Source organism: Schistocerca americana, chromosome 11 (genome assembly GCF_021461395.2).
Source record: "Schistocerca americana isolate TAMUIC-IGC-003095 chromosome 11, iqSchAmer2.1, whole genome shotgun sequence".
In the NCBI taxonomy this organism is placed as follows: domain Eukaryota; kingdom Metazoa; phylum Arthropoda; class Insecta; order Orthoptera; family Acrididae; genus Schistocerca; species Schistocerca americana.
In genome coordinates, this window is record NC_060129.1 from 187,187,465 (window position 1) to 187,209,369 (window position 21,905).

Genomic DNA, 21,905 nt, shown 5'->3' on the forward strand with positions numbered 1-21,905 from the left:
ACCCTCATGGTCTTTACAGGTGTACCCTATCATCTTCCACTGAATAACACAGGTCAGAAAATAGGGAGCTAAGATCACCATAAAATAAAATAAAAAGTTCTTATTGGAGCCTTCAACTTGGCACAGGCATAATAGATAGTGATTGGGACAAGAAGATAAACATTGTTTTCCATAAAGTAAAGAAGTGTAGCTTGTGAGTGGAGTTCTACAAAACAGACATGACATTTTGTTGTGCAAAAACATTGTTTCATAGGTAGAGATGTGCTGATCAGCCAACCTAACTCAAAGGAACATAATTTAGTTGCAGATGATGATCCATCAGTACATGGAAAAATATTGAGGGTCATACATAACCCAGCCATGTAGAAAAATTAGGTAATGATGGAACACCACATCTCAGATGGAACCATGGCAACACAAGATGTTGACATGTCTCTTGTGCCATGTACATTTATACTCAATATATTTTGTTTCTCTAATCTTGTTACACAAATAACTTCTAGTTGCAAGTATCATTTGATGATGTAGGGATATGCATCACTTCTCTGTAGTGGTATGTATTGCCACATTTCTTCATAGTGGTGTGTATCACTACACAAGGCTGCTGTTTGCTTGAGAGTCTTGGATTTCCCAGTGATGAGCAACCCCTCACTGCTTGATTGGATGCTGCAAGGAGGTATTCTTCAGGCCCAACAGGTGGAGTGAGTTGTGTTGGTTTGGGTGTCCAATCAACAACACTCAGCACATCTTGTCTTATAATAAGGCAAACACGAATAATCTTGCAGCCAGTGTCCTCCCTTTCCTTTTTGGTGAAAAAAAGTCAGCAATGTCAAGCACATTGGAAAGCTTATGGGCCTGTGGCATCTTGACTGGAACCCCAGGGGCTTCTGTTGTTTCTTAGGCATTGCCATGGAGACCTGGTAAGTGCAGGTACTTGAGATGTACATATGTTACTTCAAAGTGGCTTTAATGTGCCCATGTTAATAACATAGTTCCGAAAGCAAACAACTCCTTTGGAGAGGTTTATTAGCTAAACTTTACAAATGATGGTCCATGTACTGCACATGGTTATGGTAAAAAGTAGATATTTGTAAAATGTCTCTGAAGTGGTTTGGTGACAGGCAATGGGAGTATATTACATCATAGACAATGCACAGATGTTAACCAACTCACTCATGCTGTTAACATACAACATAATCAATTTTGTGTATGGCCTTTCCTTCACAGCATGCTTTTGACACTTGCTGATGATTCTGTTAATGTTATATAATCATATATGTGTGTATACAGAACACATGTGCAACTTTGATTTTGAAATTTTATTAATAATTATATCTGTTATACAAGTCTTGGTTTTGGTGATTGGTATTGTGTGGATAGCCCTGTCTTCATGTTCTTTTGCTGCTCACAAGATGTTATTGTATTGGGGTGTAGAGCAGTGTTTCACTGCCTCTCTTCAAATATTATTAAGAGCTTTCTCTCAGAGGTGGAATCTATGTTGTGACAGATGGATACATAGCCTACTCTGAGGTTTTGGATAGCCTGGAAACTGAAAGTTTTTTCCATCATTTCCTGTTTTTGTACAGAGTCCTGCAGGATACAAATAAATATCAGAAACAAATGAGCAAAAAAATTACTGAAAACCCAGTGTTACATTATGTGTTACATGTTTTTTTTTTTTGTTTTGCCCACTGGAAGCAGGGTTTTTCTATGAGAATTCAGTTTCATCGCACTCTAGCACTTGACATGTCGAGATAGTTGTCAGGTTGAGTACTGTTTGTCTTGCCATTGAATCAAAAATATGTCATTGGCTTTTCAGCCATCATAGTTTCCCATTACAGCATGCAACAGGTGTTATTAATATACACTCTGGGGTTAGAGGGGGGGGGGGGGGAGGGGGGAGATGGCCCATCAGAAAGTTGTACCAACTTTTGTTGGCATGTCATATTTTCCTCTAGTGTTGCAGGTGCATAACATCATTTCTTGTCTCAGGTGTTTTTTAACTTTATAAATAAGAACTTCACGAAGAACTTATTTGGCTTCCACATGGAAAACATAAAGAAGTGAGATGCATTGAACTATCTTACTGAATCAGTGTTCCCACATTCGCACTTGGCAAAAACAAAGTGCCATCTTCAAACTAATATCTGTCAAAGCATCTGCTTGTTACATTCATCTACATTGCACCGTGACTCACCCTACACTGCTGTTAATACTAGTTTTTTCTATTGTGGTGGTTTGTGACATCATTACATGGTGTCAAATGACCCCTATGTCATAATTATAATCTGTTTTATGAATCAAATTAAATTTCATGTAATTTAAGGTTCTGGTGTTAGACAACTGTAATGGATACATTCAAATGTCTAAATGATATTTGGAGTCCTCATAAACAGCCAGTTCTGTTTTCATGTAAATTTTACTTATAGTATAGTGATTGAACTAGCCTGAAAGGGGGGCTGGAAGGACTGAAACCATACAAAAATAAAGTTAACTTGAATTCTGAAATAAAAATCAAGAAATGCTATTGTGATGTATGTCAAGAGATTTGATGTGAATTCCATTTCAACTAGTTGTAGTTCTGACTTGCAAGAAATATTAGTAGTATCAGGTATAATATCTAAAAAGGAAACAAAAAGTGAATATTTGCAGTACACAGTGAGATCTGACATAGTAAAAATAATTTAAATAACAGGGTAGAGGAATAAATTTAAAGCGAATCAAATACTGTAACAAAAAGCTTGGGTTACATAGAACTAACTAATGTTTTGTAAAATTTTACATTTTACTTCATGAAGAAGTTTCCATCTGAATCAGTCACATGTAACGAGAGAGAGCTTGCAGTTGATCTTGTACTTACGAAGAGAGTGGAGAGTTCAATCGAGTTGCATCACAAGCTTGAAGCCATTGACCACACCAGACACTTCACCAAGCATTTTACAGACAATTGGCCAGTTTCGCCTGCTCCTGTGCACTTGGAACATGAAAGGTTTAGGATTTGGCTTCATACATGAGGCACACAGTTCAGTTTAGTAATGTTACTGGAGTTTCTCTGTCATGCAATTGCAAATATATTAATAATAATTCCTGTTGTCATCTACATAAACACTGCGAGTAATCAGCATCTTCCATTCATCAGCAAATATAGTGCATTTCTATGCACATAAATTTATCCAATTCTTCACAATAATGAATCAACTTTGCAGTAAAACAGTAGAAATTTTAAAAATTTGTCACATAGCATGATTTACTCAATGATACAGAAATTTCTACCTGCTTACACAAATCCTGATGTGCTCAGTGGCCTGTGTCAATGCTGGTGACTGCGACCATCCCAGCAAAAATGCCTCAAATAAAATTACAATGGTGGCACACTATTTAAATATTCAAATAAAGCATGAAAATGGATGATAGTGGTACTGGTGAAAAGGAGAAAATTGTCATGATATTTTAGATAGTGTGTGTAATTTTGTCTTGAAATGAAATAGTATTGTATTAGTGCGTTTATCTGCATGAACTGTCTACCCACAATAACATGTCTCCCTTGCAAAGTGAGGAAAACTTTAGTTGAGAAAAATAAGATATCCTGTGCGTGCGTGCGTGCGTGCGTGCGGTGTGTGTGTGTGTGTGTGTGTGTGTGTGTGTGTGTGTGTGTGTGTGTGTGTGTGTGTGAGAAATAATTTCTGTTGATTTGGTTGGTATATCTCTGATGTGTCTACCTCTAAATTAAACGGTGCTTTAGTTTCAAATGTTTGTCGTGTATTATTGTTTTTCTAACATGTTCTGCATCGTGTAGGACCTCAGCAATATGGCTCAATTGGAATGAAAATAAATCTAATCTAATGTGACAGATGTTTTCTTGTTACCTAAGGCCAGTAAGTGAATACATCTGACCAATAGCTTTTTAGCTCTGCATGTTGTGTAACCACCACTCAAGTGCAAGGGACGGTTGCTTTGAATATGCCATCATTCTTTCTTTTTTCAGTTTCTTGAAGATCCACTAACGATGCCTAGTCTTCGTATAAAGCATGACCCAGAACTGAAACAGGATTTGGATGGCACTGAACATCATGTAAGTTTTCACATCAGTGATTCATCGTGCATGAAGTACAGTATGAACATCTTGTAATGCAATGGGTGCAGTAAATCTCAGTGATCATAAATGATGAAACATTAAAACCTAGGATAGTAGCACTTCTCCAGAATTTTTATAAAATTTCAATTGACTGTATGTATGTTATTCTCTTGTGTTTAACGCGATTTGAATAAAACTTCTAGGAAACTAAGTTTATTAACTGTAATCCATGGTAATTTTATTGTACATGTAAATAATGAATGCCTCAAATTCGTACTTGGAACAAATGTACCAAAGAAGACTCTCCTTTGCAGCAGCTGTCAATTCATTTGTCTCTGTCACAGTTCTACAATAGAAATAGTGTAAGAGCAATCATCCATAAGCAGTAAGTTATCTGATAAGTGTTGTATTTGGCATACATTTCTATTTGCTGAAGTATTTATAGAAAAACAGCCTGAATTACTGGAATTGTGTGTTTGCCCTGTGTAAAGGCAATGGGTTTATCCAGTACACATGGCATAAATTTACAGTGTAATGGAACATTACTTATCCAAAACAATTTTGCAAAGAGAAAACATCGTGATAGCAAGAATGTTTGTAAATAGCATTAAAATTAGTACAGTATGGTGATGGTCTGTGAAATTCCATATTTATTTGATTAACAATCACCATAGTGTACTAAATTTAAGCTCTTTACAAAAATTTGTAACACCTCTTAGATATCTATTTTTGGTGACAGTAACCAGCTCTGTGGACTAAGATCAATTGTGGTGAGTGTTGATATTTTTACTAGGTAGACGTGATTGGAAAATGAAAAGAAGTGAAACATTTGAGATGTGGCATAGAAAATGCTGCTGAAAATTAGGTGAACTTACGAGGAATATGGAGTCCTCAACTGAACTGTCAATGAAATAAATGTATGGGAAAACTGATTAAAGGAAGGGACAGGATGATAGGATATGTGTTAAGACATCAGGGAATAAAGTAGTGAGGTGTGTTTCCGTCTCAGTTGGGGGAAAAAATGTTGCTATTACACATATCAAATAGGAACTTTAATGGAGTTTAGTTAATTTCTATGTTCGTTACGTACTCAATAGTGGAACCTCGTCAAGCACCGACAACTCTAAAATAGTAGATAAAAAATTTTTTTTGAGAAGGGTATAGTGTACTTCAGTACATGGCAAGATTTGGCAGTATACTATTTATTCTGATATATATATTGCAAAACGATTCTAGAAACAAAATAGGAGGCATTAGTGATAATATAGATGCTATCTGGCAATCGTTCTTCCCAAACACCACCTTCAAATGCAATTGGAAAGTGTGAAGTAATGCACGTAGTGGTACCAGAAGTACCCTCTGGCATGCACCATTAGGTGACTTATATAGTGTGTATATATCTATGTAGGCAGTGATATGTACTATAATTACACATTTATTATGGGACACATTTGGGAGAAGTTATGAAAGAATAAGGAACCCATTTCTTAAAGATCACAGTACTTACAGGCAATGATTGCACAGCACTGAGAGTGTGTTGCAAAACAAGAAAGTTAGGTATAGTAAGCAGATGGGCAGGGACAATAGCAAAGGTGATAATGAGAGTGAGAGATGTACAGTAGATTTAGTGCACACACAAGCTTGGAGAAAGGTGGTGGTGGTGGTGGTGGTGGTGGTGGTGGTGGTGGTGGTGGTTGTCGTCGTCATCATCGAAGCACGTTCAACATAATACTCGAGAAATTAACAGTGATATATCAAATGGGGGACCCTGTGCTTGGCGCAACCATGGCAAATTCAAAAGCTGAAATGGTTGTTTGCAGCATCCATGAAAGTTGGTGTGTAGAGCATTACCTGAGGAAACAGATACGGTGGTTCTTTCTTCTGGAGAGGTGCAGTGTGTCCCACTACACACTGAATTTCATGTTTGCCACCCTGGAGAACTGTTGATACATAGGTACAACATACAGCTGAATATAAAGCACTAGAACCTTAGTACATCACTAACTCTAATAGTATGAAAATGATTGTGTGTAAAATCACAATAGGTACAAGTAAGGAAATTTGTTTGAAAGTAAGAAGAGCATTGATAACATTCACTACATTATAATTCCAACAATTATGATGTGAACAATGAAGATTTCTTTAGTGTCATTAGTGCTGAATTCCTGAGGTGCACTTCATTTGATTGTAGTTGCCAACAACAGCCTTCGTAGTAAGAATTAAAATTTATGAAAATATATCTGCTCTGCAGGTAATTACACCACACGTTCCGTGGTAATGTTCCCAACAGCTTCATTACTGAGTTCCCCAACTGCGGACAGTGTACATTTTTTACTTGTTTCATCACTGTTTTGCAACATAATCTTTAATTTGGGTTCATTTCAAATTCTACTGGCATTGTCAACCTGTCAATTTTTCTATCTAGGCAACTGTAGTTTATGTAGAGAAATTGCATTTATATGAACAATCTTTTTAAAATTTTTGACTTTCACATTCGGAAGATGAAACCAGTAATTTCCTCCTTTTATTTTGGCATAAGTTTCTCATCAACAACAGTACATTTGGGAGCACTATCAAGAACAGATGTTGATGGTGGAGGCAGATTATGCACAAACTATTTCTCTCAACTGATCTTGATTTTGTATAGCAGTGCTTTGAAAAAGAGTGATATCGATATATCCACTGAATAACATTTGATGAAGCTGCTTTTGGCATTGTTAAGCACTGCACAGTCCACAACAAATAACAGTAAATACAGGTAAAATTTCAACCCTATAACTGTACGAAATGAATGCAAACAGTGTCATAGTGCACTGAATGATTCCTTAGGACAGTAAGCTGCCAAAAACTGAACTGCACTGTGCTTGGGAAGTATTTTGGCAGTGTGGTGAAGGTCTATCCCTTGGGATGGACTGAATGTGTGCCCTGCTGGCATTGCATGCCTCACCACACTATTTCATTTCTAGCTGCAAGTCCTAAAGTAATTTAGAATAGAGTTTAGTTATATTACCCTGTTGCTTTCTAGAACCAAGTCCTTGAGCATCATACAGGCAGGGAATGCAAAATAAATTTTGTAGGCTGAAAATCTTGGACATGATCTTGAGTCCAGTGCAAGACACTAATGGGAGGGGAAACCAAAGATTGCCAGAACAAGAATACATTGTCCAGAAATGTGTGTCAAATGCCTGAACCCATTTGAGCTAAAGCTGTGAGTGTGGAAAAAGTTCACTTGATAAATGTGGGCAACAGTAGGGAGGCAAAGGCTGAAGACCTGAGATAACAGGTTTGTGGATAGGAAAAGCACAACACTGCAACTCGAGGCAAACTGTTAGGTCACAGATGATTGTTAGGGTCAGTAGGTGCTATGCTGTGAAGTACGCAGTGTAGGAGAGAGCTGTTAGTGTCTCTGCAAAGAGCACAGTAAAATGTACCACAAGGTGGAATCATGGGAATGTGTGTTAGAAAAGCTGATCACCAAATTAGGTCTTCTTATGTACAGATTTACACTAGCTGTATTAATTCGAATATTCTTTAATATTCTCGAAGATCCATTGGGAGTATATTGTCAGTGATTCTAACAGTGAGGATGCTAGACTAAATTTTGGGTGGGATGATCTTGAGAATATTGCAAGCATTCACATCACAAATATTGCATGTAGAATGAGAAAAGTCATTGGCTAATTGAAATAAACATAGATTGTGAATTTACTAGTGATCAGCAGTATATTAGTACCCATTTGAGTACATTGCCAGGGTACCTATTTATTCGAATCTGGTAGGCCATCTTCTCCTCCCACACTCATTACATCTTTCCTCTGTTACTCTTTCTGTCTCCTTCTCGCCTGCTCTCTCTGACTACATTGTCCTCACCCTTTCGCTCTGCCCCTCAACTCCTCCTTAAGGTGTGCAGTCCACCTACTAGCTACCTTGCAAGCAGAATGACATTCCTGTCTTAATTACAATGTTGTGTAGCCATAGTATTTAAACTACCACATTGAAAAATAAAGTAATGTATTAGTCAGCAGTGTAAACCACATACCTGGCAGTAGTAGGAATCAACTATTTCTAATGACTAGACACAGCCACATTAAAGTTGTACTCAATGCTATGGGATGGTCGAAACTTGTTGTTAAAAATTAAATTTTTTTGTTGATGAGAAAGCAAAGGCATCACAAAGGCAAAGGGTGACAGAATACACAAAGCAGATTTTAAATGTGCATTTTTCTGTATGCAAGTTATGGCAAGAAGTATGTAATACTGAGATGAGTGGAATTAGAATATCTATGCCAAAGGAAAACATGAATGCCTGGGCAATGTGATAAATGTGTTTTATGGCAGAAATTCTGTGAGGTTATGAAAATACAAGATATACCAACTTTGTTAGAGGTTGACAGCTTATGTTCAAGAGAAATGGACTTCAGAGCTAGTAAACAGTCTTGACACGGATAGGAGAACAGACTGATGCTGCTGCCATTTAAAGTGCTGGGTATCTCACCCAAAAACCATTCGTCATGGCGGCGTTTATTCCACATATATCGACAAATTTAAACCCGTTGAAAAGATTTCACCTTGTGAAGTAGCACAGAAGAGGTTTGTGGTTTTGATCCTACTCCACAATGAATTTTTCTTCTCTTTTCCTCTATACTTTCTGTACTGTCACACTGGATGACAATTGATAGTGTACAGGATGGGCGTATAGGCAGGCGGTGGGCGCTATGGAATGATTGTTTATTTTTAGAGAAAGGCCATTTATTGGCTAAAGCATGTTGAAAGGGGCTACATAGGCCTAGGGATGTGAGGGTGAGCCAGAGCTTAGAGTTTGGCGAAACATAGTTCGCGAAGCTACCGAAAGTGGTTGTCTGCCAAAAGTAAGTCCACAGCGCCGCAGGACTGGGAGAAGCGGGAGATGTTCACTGCTACAGGGCATGCATCCGACTTGCGGGTAAGCAAGAATACAAGAGAGCGGGCCTGGCGACGGGCAGCCGGGTATATTCAACGCTCCACGTGGCTTCCTCCACCCTGATTGGTCAGGACCGAGCAAACCGTGTGGGCGGCATGGAACATACCAGAGCGTTGTGTGCTAAGCGACGCCTGGGGCGGCCTTACCTCATAAGAACATGAGAGAGGTGCGTGGTCAAGGTGCCCTTCCTCGGTGCTGACTTCCTGTTACTAGACAGTGGGAAGAAAGAATTTACAGGCCGCTAACACTGCGGGCCGTGGCTGGGCCGTAACTGAAAAATGAAGTTACCGTTTGGAGTCTCATATAATAAAGTAAAATCGCCTATTGTCTGGCTCATCCTTTCCAATAGCGATCTTCAGCGTATGTCATGATAGGAAAATCACTATCTTACTTTTCATTGCACCATGAACATTGCATGAAGGACAGCTTGCCACAGGTGCGTTTAATTTTCAATAAATTTAAGAAACAACTTACATCATGGGCATTCTGCATCATTTATTTTCTGTATCAATTTTACAGGTATTAACTGGTATCAGATTCAAATTCAGCATTCTTAACCCTTATTTTCAGTCATATCGGCCAACACATGATTTCACCAAGAAAAATGTGAAAGTAAGTATGAAAGTAGCATCAAATGTACGAGCTATGGAGCCCCTTTGTGATACTATAGCACTCTTATCAGTGTTAGTGAGTTTACTGCACTGTGCGTGATTACGGGATTAGCCATGAATTGTGCGGCTGGTGTGTGTGTGTTGTGTGTGTGTGTGTGTGTGTGTGTGTGTGTGTGTGTGTGTGTACATTTGAACATTTTTGCATTTACTGTTGTAATAGGTGGTAGATAATTTCATCTCATGTGGTTACCATGCATGAAGTTGCTGCATGACACTGAACAGTGAGAACAGGTTTATTGTAAGACAGCTGGCAGCTTAAGACACACTACCATCTATTCTTCTCCAACCCCAATATGATCCACGGCCTCCACTTGTGAGGAAAATTGTTCCATGAATGAAATTTGTTTACACAGTGTACCTGTGTGAACAAATTATCATGCATAAACAAGGCAACACACTTTCCAAACAGACGAATTACAATAGATTTTTATGAAAATATTAGGCATATTACTGAAGTGGCAAGTGGCTTATTTTGACAAAGTGTGGATTCATGTAAATTGTTCTATGATTAACTACTGCTAGAGCAATAACATCTAAAGATGTGTAGGGTGTTGCATGCTTTGCTTTTTACAGATACCACACTTTCACCATTATGTCCACACACTTCAGTTCTTAAAACATAAACATGGCAGTACTATGGAATAGACCCTGAAGAACTGGATCTCTCTTTCCTCGAGGTACAAGAGCTGTAGACACAATACCTGAGCAGTCGGTTGCAGACCAGTTAGTGACCGACATTGAACTCGGGATGACAGTATTTGCAAAATGCAGTGCAACTGTTGCTGTGATGGTTCAGCAGTTGGCTGCAAACAAATAAGAATTATATAGGGCAGCACACAGTAAGTGGACCAAACATTAAATATAAGGTGGCAGTTACTGGAAGATGTGTCATTGTTGGAGATTAAACAAGATTTTGGGTTTCTGACATAAGCTGCATTTAGGGGGAGGTACTGATTATCACAGAGAGTATGCTTTCCCAGGCAGAAATCACTATAAAGGTGACCTCAAGTGTTTGATGAAGAAATGGGACCTAGAAAAGGGCTATGTGGGGGTGATCAACATACTACTGTGGGTCAGATGATTACCAGTTTGAATATAAAGGCAGCAGGGCCTACTGCTGCCAGAACTGTATGGAGACAATTGTAATGCCTAAGACTTGGCACCTAACCACATCCAGTGCCTACCCATGACTCTTAAGTCACTCCGGATATAAGATGATACCAATTTTGCAAAATTTGTAATAAAAAGTTGTTCTTGTTAGTGTTCAAGGTACAATAATTGCCTTTCAAACATTGTTAGTTTTGTGGCCATCTGGTGTATGTACATACCCATGGTTGATGTTCATTCTATTTATACATCTGTATCTGTACTCTACACTACATGTGAGGGGCAGTCTTAAAAGTTTTTACCACCGCCTCAAAAAAAAGTTGGTTTCATAATTAATTTTTGCCTACATGTCTGCCTTGCTGGTACACGTTTTAATTTGCCTATCACAGTAGGCTGTTTTGACGAAAAAAGAAAAACGATGGAAAAGATTTAGTGCAGAGTAATTTATTTACGGCAGCAGCAGGAATGGTTGAGCTGTGTCAAGCTTATCCAGATGACTGACTTAGCTGTGTGGACTGGCTCCCGTAGTGGGCTTCCACTCTGGCAGGTTTGTGCTTCACTACGATGGGGCCCCAACCTTTGCAGCATCTTTTCCCTTCAGTGCTCCCAGTCTAACTTTTAGTATTCTTTTTCCCCTCCCTTGAGGAAAGTGTCTGAGGTGTTTCTGGGAATTGTCCCTAGCTGACATAAGAACAGTCCCTCACTGTTTCTCGTTCCCATCATCTTTCTGCATTCACCTTCTCCTATCCTTCCTCCTCGTTGTTCATTTTCCTCCGTGTGCACTCCTGAAGGCCGGTCCATATGCCTGATGCATAACAGGTATCTGGGTAACGAGTAATTCCCAGCCCTGAGTCAACAGATCGGTTTTGCAAGTACAAGCCAGGCCCAGGAAGGGGTGGTTGCCTGATCTCCTACGTTCCCAAATTGCCAATTGGTCTCTCTATCAGGTGTTACCTGAGGTGTGAACAATCACCCAAGGTGAGGATGCCCCCATGTGAAGGGGACCTCGAGTTGGAAGGAGTGCGCCCTTGCAGACACTGGCAGTCATGGGGGATTTCTTCACAATCAGCCAATCACCTTCACAATCAATGTCTACTGTTTGTTATGGTCTTCAGTCCAGAGACTGGTTCGATACAGCTCTCCATGCTACTCTACCCTTGCAAACTTCATCTCCCAGTACCTACTGCAACCTACATCCTTCTAAATCTGCTTAGTGTATTCATCTCTTGGTCTCCCTCTACAATTTGTACCCTCCACGCCGCGCTCTGTAGCAGCACATTTCGAAACCATCTATTTTCTTCTTGTCTAAACAATTTATCGTCCATGTTTCACTTCCATACATGGCGACACTCCACAGTAATACGTTCAGAAAAGACTTCCTGACACTTAAAACTATACTCAATGTTAACAATTTGTCTTCTTCAGAAAAACTCTCCTTGCCATTGCCAGTCAATATTTTATATACTCTCTACTTTGACCATGATCTGTAACTTTGCTCCCAAATAGGAAAACTCATTTACTGCTTTCTCTCATTTCCTAATTTAATTCCCTCGGCATCACTGATTTAATTTGACTACACTCCATTCTCTTCACTTTGCTTTCGTTGCTGCTCATCTTATATCCTCCTTTCAAGACACTGTTCATTCTGTTCAACTGTTCTTCCATGTCCTTTGCTGTATGTAACAGGATTACAATGTCATTGGCAAACCTCAAATTATTATTTCTTCTCCATGGATTTGAATTCCTAATCCCAAATTTTTTGTGTTTCCTTTACTGCTTGCTCAATATACAAGTTCAATAACATCAGAGATAGGCTACAACCCTGTCTCACTCCCTTTCATGTCCCTCGACTCTGACAACTGCCATCAGGTTTCTGCACAAATTGTAAATAGCCTTTCGCTCCCTGTATTTTACCCCTGCCGCCTTCAGAATTTGAAAGTGAGTATTCCAGTCAACATTGTCAAAAGCTTTCTCTAAATCTACAAATGATAGAAATGTAGGTTTGCCTTTCCTTAATCTATCTTCCAAGATAGGTTGTAGGGTCAGTATTGCCTCAAGTGCTCCAACATTTCCACAGAATCCAAACTGATCTTCCCTGAGGTCTGCTTCTACCTGTTTTTCCATTCGTCTGTGAAGAATTCGTGTTAGTATTTTGCAGCTGTGACTTATTGAACTGATAGTTTGGTGATTTTCACATCTGTCAACACCTGCTTTCTTTGGGATTGGAATTATTATAGTCTTCTTGAAGTCTGAGGGTATTTCGCCTGTCTCATACATCTTGCTCACCAGATGGTAGAGTTTTGGCAGGGCTGGCTCTCCCAAGGCTATCAATAGTTCTAATGTAATGCTGTCTACTCCCGGGGCTTTGTTTCGACTTAGGTCTTTCAGTGCTCTGTCAAACTCTTCATGCAGTATCATATCTTCCATTTCGGTTTCAACTACGTCCTCTTCAATTTCCATAATATCATCCTCAAGTACATCGCCCTTGTATAGACGCTCTACATTCTCCTTCCACTTTTCTGCTTTCCCTTCTTTGCTTAGAACGGGGTTTTCATCTGAGCTTCTGATATTCATACAAGTGGTTCTCTTTTCTCCAAAGGTCTCTTTAATTTTCCTGTAGGCACTATCTATCTTACCCTTCGTGATATATGCTTCTACATCCTTACACATGTCATCCAGCCATCCATGTTTAGCCATTTTGCACTTCCTTTCGACCTCACTTTTGAGACGTTTGTATTCCTTTTTGCCTGCTTCATTTACTGCATTTTTATACTGAATTTTCTCCTTTCATCAATTAAATTCAATATTTCTTCTGTTACCCAAGGATTTCTACTAGCCCTCGTCTTTGTACCTACTTGATCCTCTGCTGCCTTGACTATTTCATCTTTCAAAGCTACCCAGTCTTCTTCAGTGTCCGAAATGAGGCTAACAACTCAAAGACCCTACCAGCTGCACCATGGTTCCTCGTGGTTTCATGTACTGAACATGGTCAGTCCTTCACAATGGTAAATCCATTTCTAATTCAGAAAGGTGTTGATGCAGTTGCCAGCCCTGTGAAATCCTGCTCTGTTATGGAATGACACTTCACTTTTGGATAGTACTCCTTATTCTCAAGAATGTAAACTGCTTGCCGCTTCGCTTCTCTGTGACATCCTGTTTGTGCTGAGGCCTATAGAACTGTGAATTCTTTCGGTGGTTGTGTAGGCTGCTCAATGATCTGACCGAGGTCGAAATCCAAACATACCTCTCTGACCAGGGTGTCATTGCCATCAATTGGGTGATGAAAGTAGGTGCCTCCTTAGTACACACACACACACACACACACACACACACACACACACACACACTTTTTCTCAGCTTTGATAGTGGTGCTTCCGTCCAAGATCAAAGCAGGCTATGAAGTTACCACAGTCCAACCATACGCTCCAAACCTGATGCGCTGCTACCAGTGTCATCATTTCAACCGCTCTCGAATGTCTTGCAGACATCTGGCCAAATGTGTAACCTGTGGTAGGGATGCGCACAAGGGCAATTGTCTGCCTTCTTCTCCTTGCCGTATCAACAGCATTGGTCACAGTGCTGCTGCCTCTTGAAACTATCCCATGTATCTCAATGAGCAGGCTGTCCAGGACATCCAACTAAAGGAATATGTTCCTCACTCAGTCGCTCAAAAGTTATTGGCCAGTCACAAACCCTTTGTTCTACTGTCTGGTACTTGCAGTACTGTTCTTGCTAAGTATCACTCCATGAAGGACACAGCCACGCAGACATGATAGCTGAAATTCATCTCTGAGATTGTGAAATCGCCCAGTGTCAAGGGAGCATCGTCATTCCCTCATCAGCCGGCCGGAGTGGCCGTGGGATTCTAGGCGCTACAGTCTGGAACCGAGCGACCGCTACGCTCGCAGGTTCGAATCCTGCCTTGGGCATCGATGTGTGCGATGTCCTTAGGTTAGTTAGGTTTAATTAGTTCTAAGTTCTAGGCAACTGATGACCTCAGAAGTAAAGTCGATAGTGCTCAGAGCCATTTGAACCAGCCCATTCCCTCGTCCAGCTGTGCAACAAGCCACCAAACTCTTGCCTCATGGGGTAAAGTCACCAGCTACACAACTGGCAGGCTGCAAAGGACAGAAGGAATATGCCGGTGAAGACTTCATACGTTGTTCCAGCCAACCACTTTCTGAGTCTTCCTCTGCTAAGCAGAAAGATCTGAAGAAGGCCAACAAAGGCAAACGATATTCTCTGTCACCAACGCAAAGATCCTCTTCAGCGGTGTCACCACATAGTACCTTGGCTGGCCGGCCTGTGTGTCGCCGGTGTGCACTACCGGCTATCTCTCTACGTTGGACTCTGAAGGCCGGCAGCATAACAAAGCCGACACTTCCGTAGACTAAATGGAACAGGATCCTCCTGGTTCTGTGCCCTGTAGCAGTGAGTCTTCACAGGATGGCACTCGGCAGTCTCTGAGATGACTTCCATTCATTGTTCCTTTATCCTGACACCAATGGATGTTCGTGGCCCTCAGTCCTACTAAGCGGATTTACGGCTGTTTTTAGAATTGCAGCATCCATCTGTACTCTGCCCTCAGGAAACAAAATTGTGTCCTCATGACCGCATTGAGGCTTCGCATTTCTTCCTGGTTTGTTTTGACCTCGCTCCAAGGTCAGCATTCTATCTCATGGGGGAGTCATGCTGCTCATAAGGGAAGACGTTCATAGTAAACCCATCTCCCGTACTACTCGTTTTCAAGCTGTTCCAGCTCGCCATTTCCTTCCTCACTTGACCTTCTTCCTTTGTGCCACTTATATATCGCTATCGTTTCGTGTCACCAGGGCAGACTTCCTCAGCTCAGTGGGTAGCTACCTCACCCATTTCTGCTGCTCAGTGACTTCTATGCACACCATCCCCTTTTGGGTTCTCCCAGAACCTGTCAGAGAGGTGCCCACTTTGCTGACCTTAATCAACTCAATCTCTTTTGTCTTAACACAGGAGCACCCACATTTTTTCCGACTTCTCGCACACCTATTCCCATTTGGACCTATACTTCTGCACTGCCCAGCTTGCCCATCATCTCGAGTGGTCTGTTCTTTCTGACACCAACTTGAGTGACCATTTCCTGTGTGCTGTCCATATGCGTACTCCTACCTCACCTGCATGCACACCCAATTGGCAGCTTACTAAGGCAGACTGGCTTCACTCCTCCATGGTGACCTTTGATGAACAAGGTTTCCCCAGTTGTGATGACCAGGTAGAATACCTCACAACCGTTATCCTTACTGCTGCAGAACGTTCCATTCCTCACACTTCCTCTTTACCACACTGTATCCTGGTCCCTTGGTAGACAGAGGCATGTCAAAATGGAATACGCATGTGGAGACGTGCTCTCCGCGTTTTCACCCATCATCCTAAGATGGCAAACTGCATTCATCTTACAGAGATGTGTGCACAGTGTCTTGTTCTTCAGAATAGCAAAAAAGCTTGTTGGATTTCATTCACAAGATCTTTTAAAAGTGGGTCAACCTGTCTGGGACCAAGATCCATTCTCCAATTTCTGGCCTGACAGTAGCAGATCAAGCTATCATGGACTCTATTGTGATTTTGTAACACCTTGGTCCGCCATCTTGCGGAAATTTCGAGCTTTTCCCACTATTCATTTTCTTTCCCCCATCTGAAACGAGCAGAGGTGGCTAGGGCAATACCCTTCTCTTCTGAAAATCGGGTGTCCTAGAATGCCGCCTTTAACATTAGGGAGGTAGTTCATGCTCTCACTTCATCCCGATCCTTTGCCTCGGGGCCAGATGCTGTTCACGTTTACATATTGCAGCACCTTTGTCTTGCAGGCAAGCACTTGCTGCTTAATATGTACAATCGCATCTGTGCAAAGGGCACATTTCGCAGACAATGGAGTGAAGTCACTGTCGTACCCATACCTAAGCCTGGTAAGGACAAACACCTTCCTTCTAGCTATGTCATAAATGGTTTTCTGCGGAAATCCCAAACTGTAGCTGCCTTTTTCAAATTGGAGAAACCCTACCACACCTGCTGGAGGACTGTTATCCTCTGCATTCTCTACACGTGGGGCCTCCATGTCCACCTGCCCTATTTCCATGAGGAATTTTTAAAAGACATAGTTTTCAAGGTACATGTGGGTTCTATTTTGTCGAACATTTTTTTCCAGGAAAACGGTGTGCCTCAGGGTTCCATCCTGAGCGTCGTCCTCTTTGCTATTGGCATTAACCCTACAAGGCCTGTCTCCCGCCAGGCACCTCCAGCTCCATTTCTGTTGAAGATTTTTCCACCCATTGCCGTTATCCATAGACGTGTCTCATTGTGTGGCATCTTCAGCGATGTCTCGATTGTTTTTTCTCATGGAGCATCGACAATCGCTTTTGTTTTCCACTGACAGAACAGTTCGTATGAATTTCTAGCATGCAGTTGGTTTTTTCCACGGTCTTTACATCTTGGCCCTGCTGCTCTTCTGTTCGTTGAAACTATGCATTTCCTGTGGCTCTTGCTTGAGAGGAAACTTGGTACTCCCATGTGTCTTTCCTGCAGCCTGCTGTATGCAGTCCCTCAATGTCCTACATGTCCTCAATGGTACTCTCTGGGGTGCAGATCACGCCACCCTCCTCGATTTCTACTGGTCCCTCGTCTACTTGAAATTAGACTACAGGTGCTTTGTTTATACATCTGCACATCCATCCGTCTTACACCCTTTCAATACTATCCACTAGCATGGCATCCATTCTGCCACTGGACATTTTACACTAGCCCAGTTGAGTGTCTGTATGCAGAAACTGCCAAACTACTGTTGTCCTACTGCCGTGGCTTTCTCCTCAGCAGGTCTGCCATGTGTGGCCACCCATCCTGTCTTCCTTCATTGATGACTCATTTGATTGCCAGTATGGGTCGTGTTCCTCTTCTCTGTTACCTCCTGGAGTTCGCTTTTGACTCTTGCTCTGGCAGCTTGACTTTGCACTACCTGTAACTTTCCCAATGGGTGTGAATCCTTCACCATCTTGACATTGTGTGGCAGCCCATGTTCATCTTGGCCTTCATTCACTTCCTAGGGACACTACTCCAGCCTTGCTTTATTGCCTTCAGTTTCATGACCCTCGTATGGTACGTCATGATAGTACCTTTGTGTACACTGATGGTTCTCAGGCCGACCATGGTGTCGGTGCGCCATCATCATTGGCAATGTATTTCAGTATCGGTTTGCAGCACACTGCTCAGTAGCTACAGCAGAGCTCTGCACCCTGTATCAAGTGCTGGAGTATGTCCAGTGACAAGAGCCTTTTTGATTGTCATCTGCACACCCTGTCAGCGCCCTTCAAAGCCTCTGTGCACTGTACATTGTCCATCCCTTAATGCAATGGGTCTAGAAAAACTGTCACTTGCTCACTCTTGATGGAGCCATGGTGATGTCTATGTAGGTTTCTGGTCATGTCGGTCTGACAGGAAACATGGCTGCTGATGCTGTGGACAAGTCTGCAGTCTTCGTACCTCAGCCCACTAGTACTTACATTCTCTCTGATGATCTCTGTGTTGCCGTGTGTCATTAGGTTGTCTCTCTTCAGCAATGTCACAGGTCCTCCCTTTGTGGGAATAAGGGCCAGGTTATTAAGCATCAGGTTGGACAACCTCCTCTCGATCATCCTACCATGAGGAGGTCATTTTAACTATGTTGTGTATTGGGCACTGCCTTTGTAGCCATCAGCATTTGTTAAGTGGCTCTCCCCCACCACTTTGTGCACATTGCGCCCAACTTTCAACTGTCTACCATTTCCCAAGGGAATGCTCTTCTGTAACCATTTACGTGGCCACTTGGGTTTGCAGTCTGAGTTATTGGCTGTTTTTTTTTTTACTTAGCAAATGATGTGTGCACTGTTGACTACATTTTACTTTTTATCCAGCATAGCGATATGGCAAAGGCCATTTAATTTAGACATCAGTTTCTCTGGGGTGTATTTTGTACTCCTTTCTCCATATCTTCTCTTCTGTCCATTGGGAGTGGTGTGTGGTCACTTTTATCTACTCTCTCTTTCTCCGTGTTTCACAGTTTTGATGAGGACGCATATGACCCTAGTAGTTTTTGCATCGTTAAACAAAACAAAACAGCAGCAAACATGTCTGTAAACAGCCAAAAATTTATTTCACAACTTTATATTTTGAGATATTGATTAAATATTGGACTACCCTACACATACACTATGATCAAAAGTATCCACCCAAAAACTTATGGTTTTCATATTAGGTGCATTGTGCTGCCGCGCCGGCCGTGGTGGCCGTGCGGTTCTAGGCGCTTCAGTCCGGAACCGCAGGACTGCTACAGTCGCAGGTTCGAATCCTGCCTCGGGCATGGATGTGTGTGATGTCCTTATGTTAGTTAGGTTTAAGTAGTTCTAAGTTCTAGGGGACTGATGACTTAAGTTGTTAAGTCCCATAGTGCTCAGAGCCATTTGAAGCATTGTGCTGCCACCTACTGCCGGGTTCTCCATATCATCAACCTCAGTAGCTATTAGACATAGTGAGAGAGGAGAATGGGGTTCTCCGCAGAACTCATGGACTTTGAACATGGTCAGGTGATTGTCACTTGTGTCATAAAACTGTATGTGAGATTTCCACACTCTAAAACATCCCTAGGTCCACTGTTTGCTGTATGGCAGTGAAATGGAAACGTGAAGGGACACACATAGCACAAAAGTATACAGGCCGACATCACTGTTCCAAACTGTTTCAGGATCCACTGCAAGTACTAAGACAGTTAGGCAGAAGGTGAGAAAACTTCGATTTCATGGTCCAGTGGCTGCTCATAAGCTGCACATCACGCCGGTAAATGGTAAATGACGCCTTGCTTGGTGTAAGGAGTGTAAACATTGGATGATAGAACAGTGGAAAAAGTTGTGTGGTGGATGAATCATAGTACACAATGTGGCATTGTGATGGCAGGGTGTGGGTATGGCGAATGCCCGGTGAACATCATCTGCCAGTGTTTGTAGTGCCAACAGTCAAATTCAGAGGTGGTGGTGTTGTGGTGTGGTCGTGTTTTCCATGGAAGGGGCTTGCACCCCTTGTCGTTTGGTATGGCATGTGTATTGAAAATGTAATCATAAATATTTAATAGTGAAAATTTGTTCACTTGCCTTTACAAAAAAGGCACATGATCTCCTGCAAGTCAGGGACTGCAGTCACTGGCAACTGGCATGGCAAGTCACATGGAAATGGCTACAGATGGACTGCTTACCTTTCATAATTGCCACTGTGTCTCAGGAAAGAATTACCTCCATTGGTATAATGAATGGAAACACCATATGGGTCACTATCTTTTTAAAATTACTGATGACATATTTTGATCTGACCAGTAGATCACTTTCAGATCTAAATTGGGAAAAGGAAAAATGAGGCCTAACAACTCAGGAGTGTGATGCTACAAATAACAGAAACAGCACTACTCCAAATAACATTAATACTTCATATACTCATTCACAATCAGTGCTGTATTGTGTAGTTCGTTAGTGACAAGAATGAACATAAAACTATGTAAACAGTACAGAGGATGCAAGGGGAAAAGTTGCATAGTCGGTCATGTGAGGTCTGTACACATCAATACCCAGAACATTAATACAGTGTCAAGAAGATTCTTGTAAAGAGAAAGTATGTTGATTTAATACATTTAATCGTGAACAATTGACTACATGATTCTTCTTTTTGTTCTTCTCCCATGATGTGTTAGGTGATTTCACCTGTGCTGGTCAACATGTTCTAACAATCTCTTCTGTTGTCTTCACCTCTTTCTTGTCCCTTGTGGTTTGTAATCTAGAATTAATTTTGGAAGTTGCTTTCAGGCATTCTGTCTATATATTCCCACCATCTGTTTCCATTTCTTGTGCATTGAATCAACTTGCAATTCATTCCTACTCTCTTCATTTCTGAAACAATCCTCCCTGCTTATATCCATATGATCCAATAGTAATTTAAGGAAATGAAGAGAATCTTCAGAGAGCTGTCTATCATCTTGTTTTGTTGGCTTCTAAATGTAACATTAAAATCTCCACTAATAAAATAAGTGTTACGGTAGTCAATGGAAAATCATCTACCAGATCAAAAATTGTTATAAATAATGTAATACTGTAACAGGTAACTCACTTTCATGACATGGTTGTGGCATAAGATGAGATTTTTGCAATGACATTGATAGCAAGATACTGAAATTTGAAACAATGTGTCTCCCATGATAAAAGTGAAACCATACATTTAACAACCAAATTGTATGTTTTTGTGTACATTTAGGTATTTTGTGAGATAGAAATTGTACTGTTAACACACATTTCAGATTTATATTGTTCTGATGCTTAATTTCTTAAAACAGAACTGGAAACACTTACCATTTGTAGAATAAAGGAGTCTTACTTGAAACTCTGATTTAAGTGGGAAACAGAATCTGGTTATAAAAGAGCCATGTTTTAGGAAACAATTATACTACGCATTGATTGAGTTGGAAGATAATAGTGATGGGAAACAGAATGGCCACAGAGATGTACCACATACTACAGCAGGTTCTGTGACAAATGAGAAACCAGTGTGTTTAAGCAGGCCACAGTCTGCGCCAACCACCATCTTACCATGGCCGGCTGACATGAAAAAACATTCTCGTTGACAGGAAGAGTGAGCCACTGGGGATTGTACGTTTACTGGAGAATATTGTCATAAATATCAATAAGTGGTGTGCAAAAAGTCATTTTGTTCATTAATATTGTTTTATTTTCGAAGTACAAATTTGCTGCTCTTGAAGCAATCAAGATATTGCGTCATGTCAACTACATAAAATCACCATGTTGTTGTCAATACTCGTGATTTTGTGATTGTTGACAAATGTGTACAAAGTGCAGTTTTACTTTGTGTAGCATTATGTTTTATGTTACATTTTTATCACGAGTGACGAACTGCAGCTGGCTGCAACACATACAAATAATTTCATGTTTTAATATCATTTGCAGTACCATTGTCAGTGTCAGTGTTATAGTGGTACACTCATATAACGTTTGGTGTCGTTTCACCTCATTATTCCATACACCAACCTAGATCTTAA

General features: G+C 41.0%; 1 protein-coding gene across 4 annotated transcripts in view; it reads left to right on the forward strand.

The window, feature by feature from the left end:
• LOC124553908 (zinc finger protein 708-like) overlaps window positions 1-21,905 on the forward strand; it is a 90,322-nt gene that overhangs the window by 14,323 nt on the left and 54,094 nt on the right. For all 4 annotated transcript variants that reach the window (XM_047127929.1, XM_047127931.1, XM_047127932.1 and 1 more), the window contains exon 3: window positions 3,986-4,072. In XM_047127929.1, the coding sequence (XP_046983885.1) occupies window positions 3,986-4,072 (87 nt within the window). The remainder of the gene's footprint in view (window positions 1-3,985; window positions 4,073-21,905) is intronic.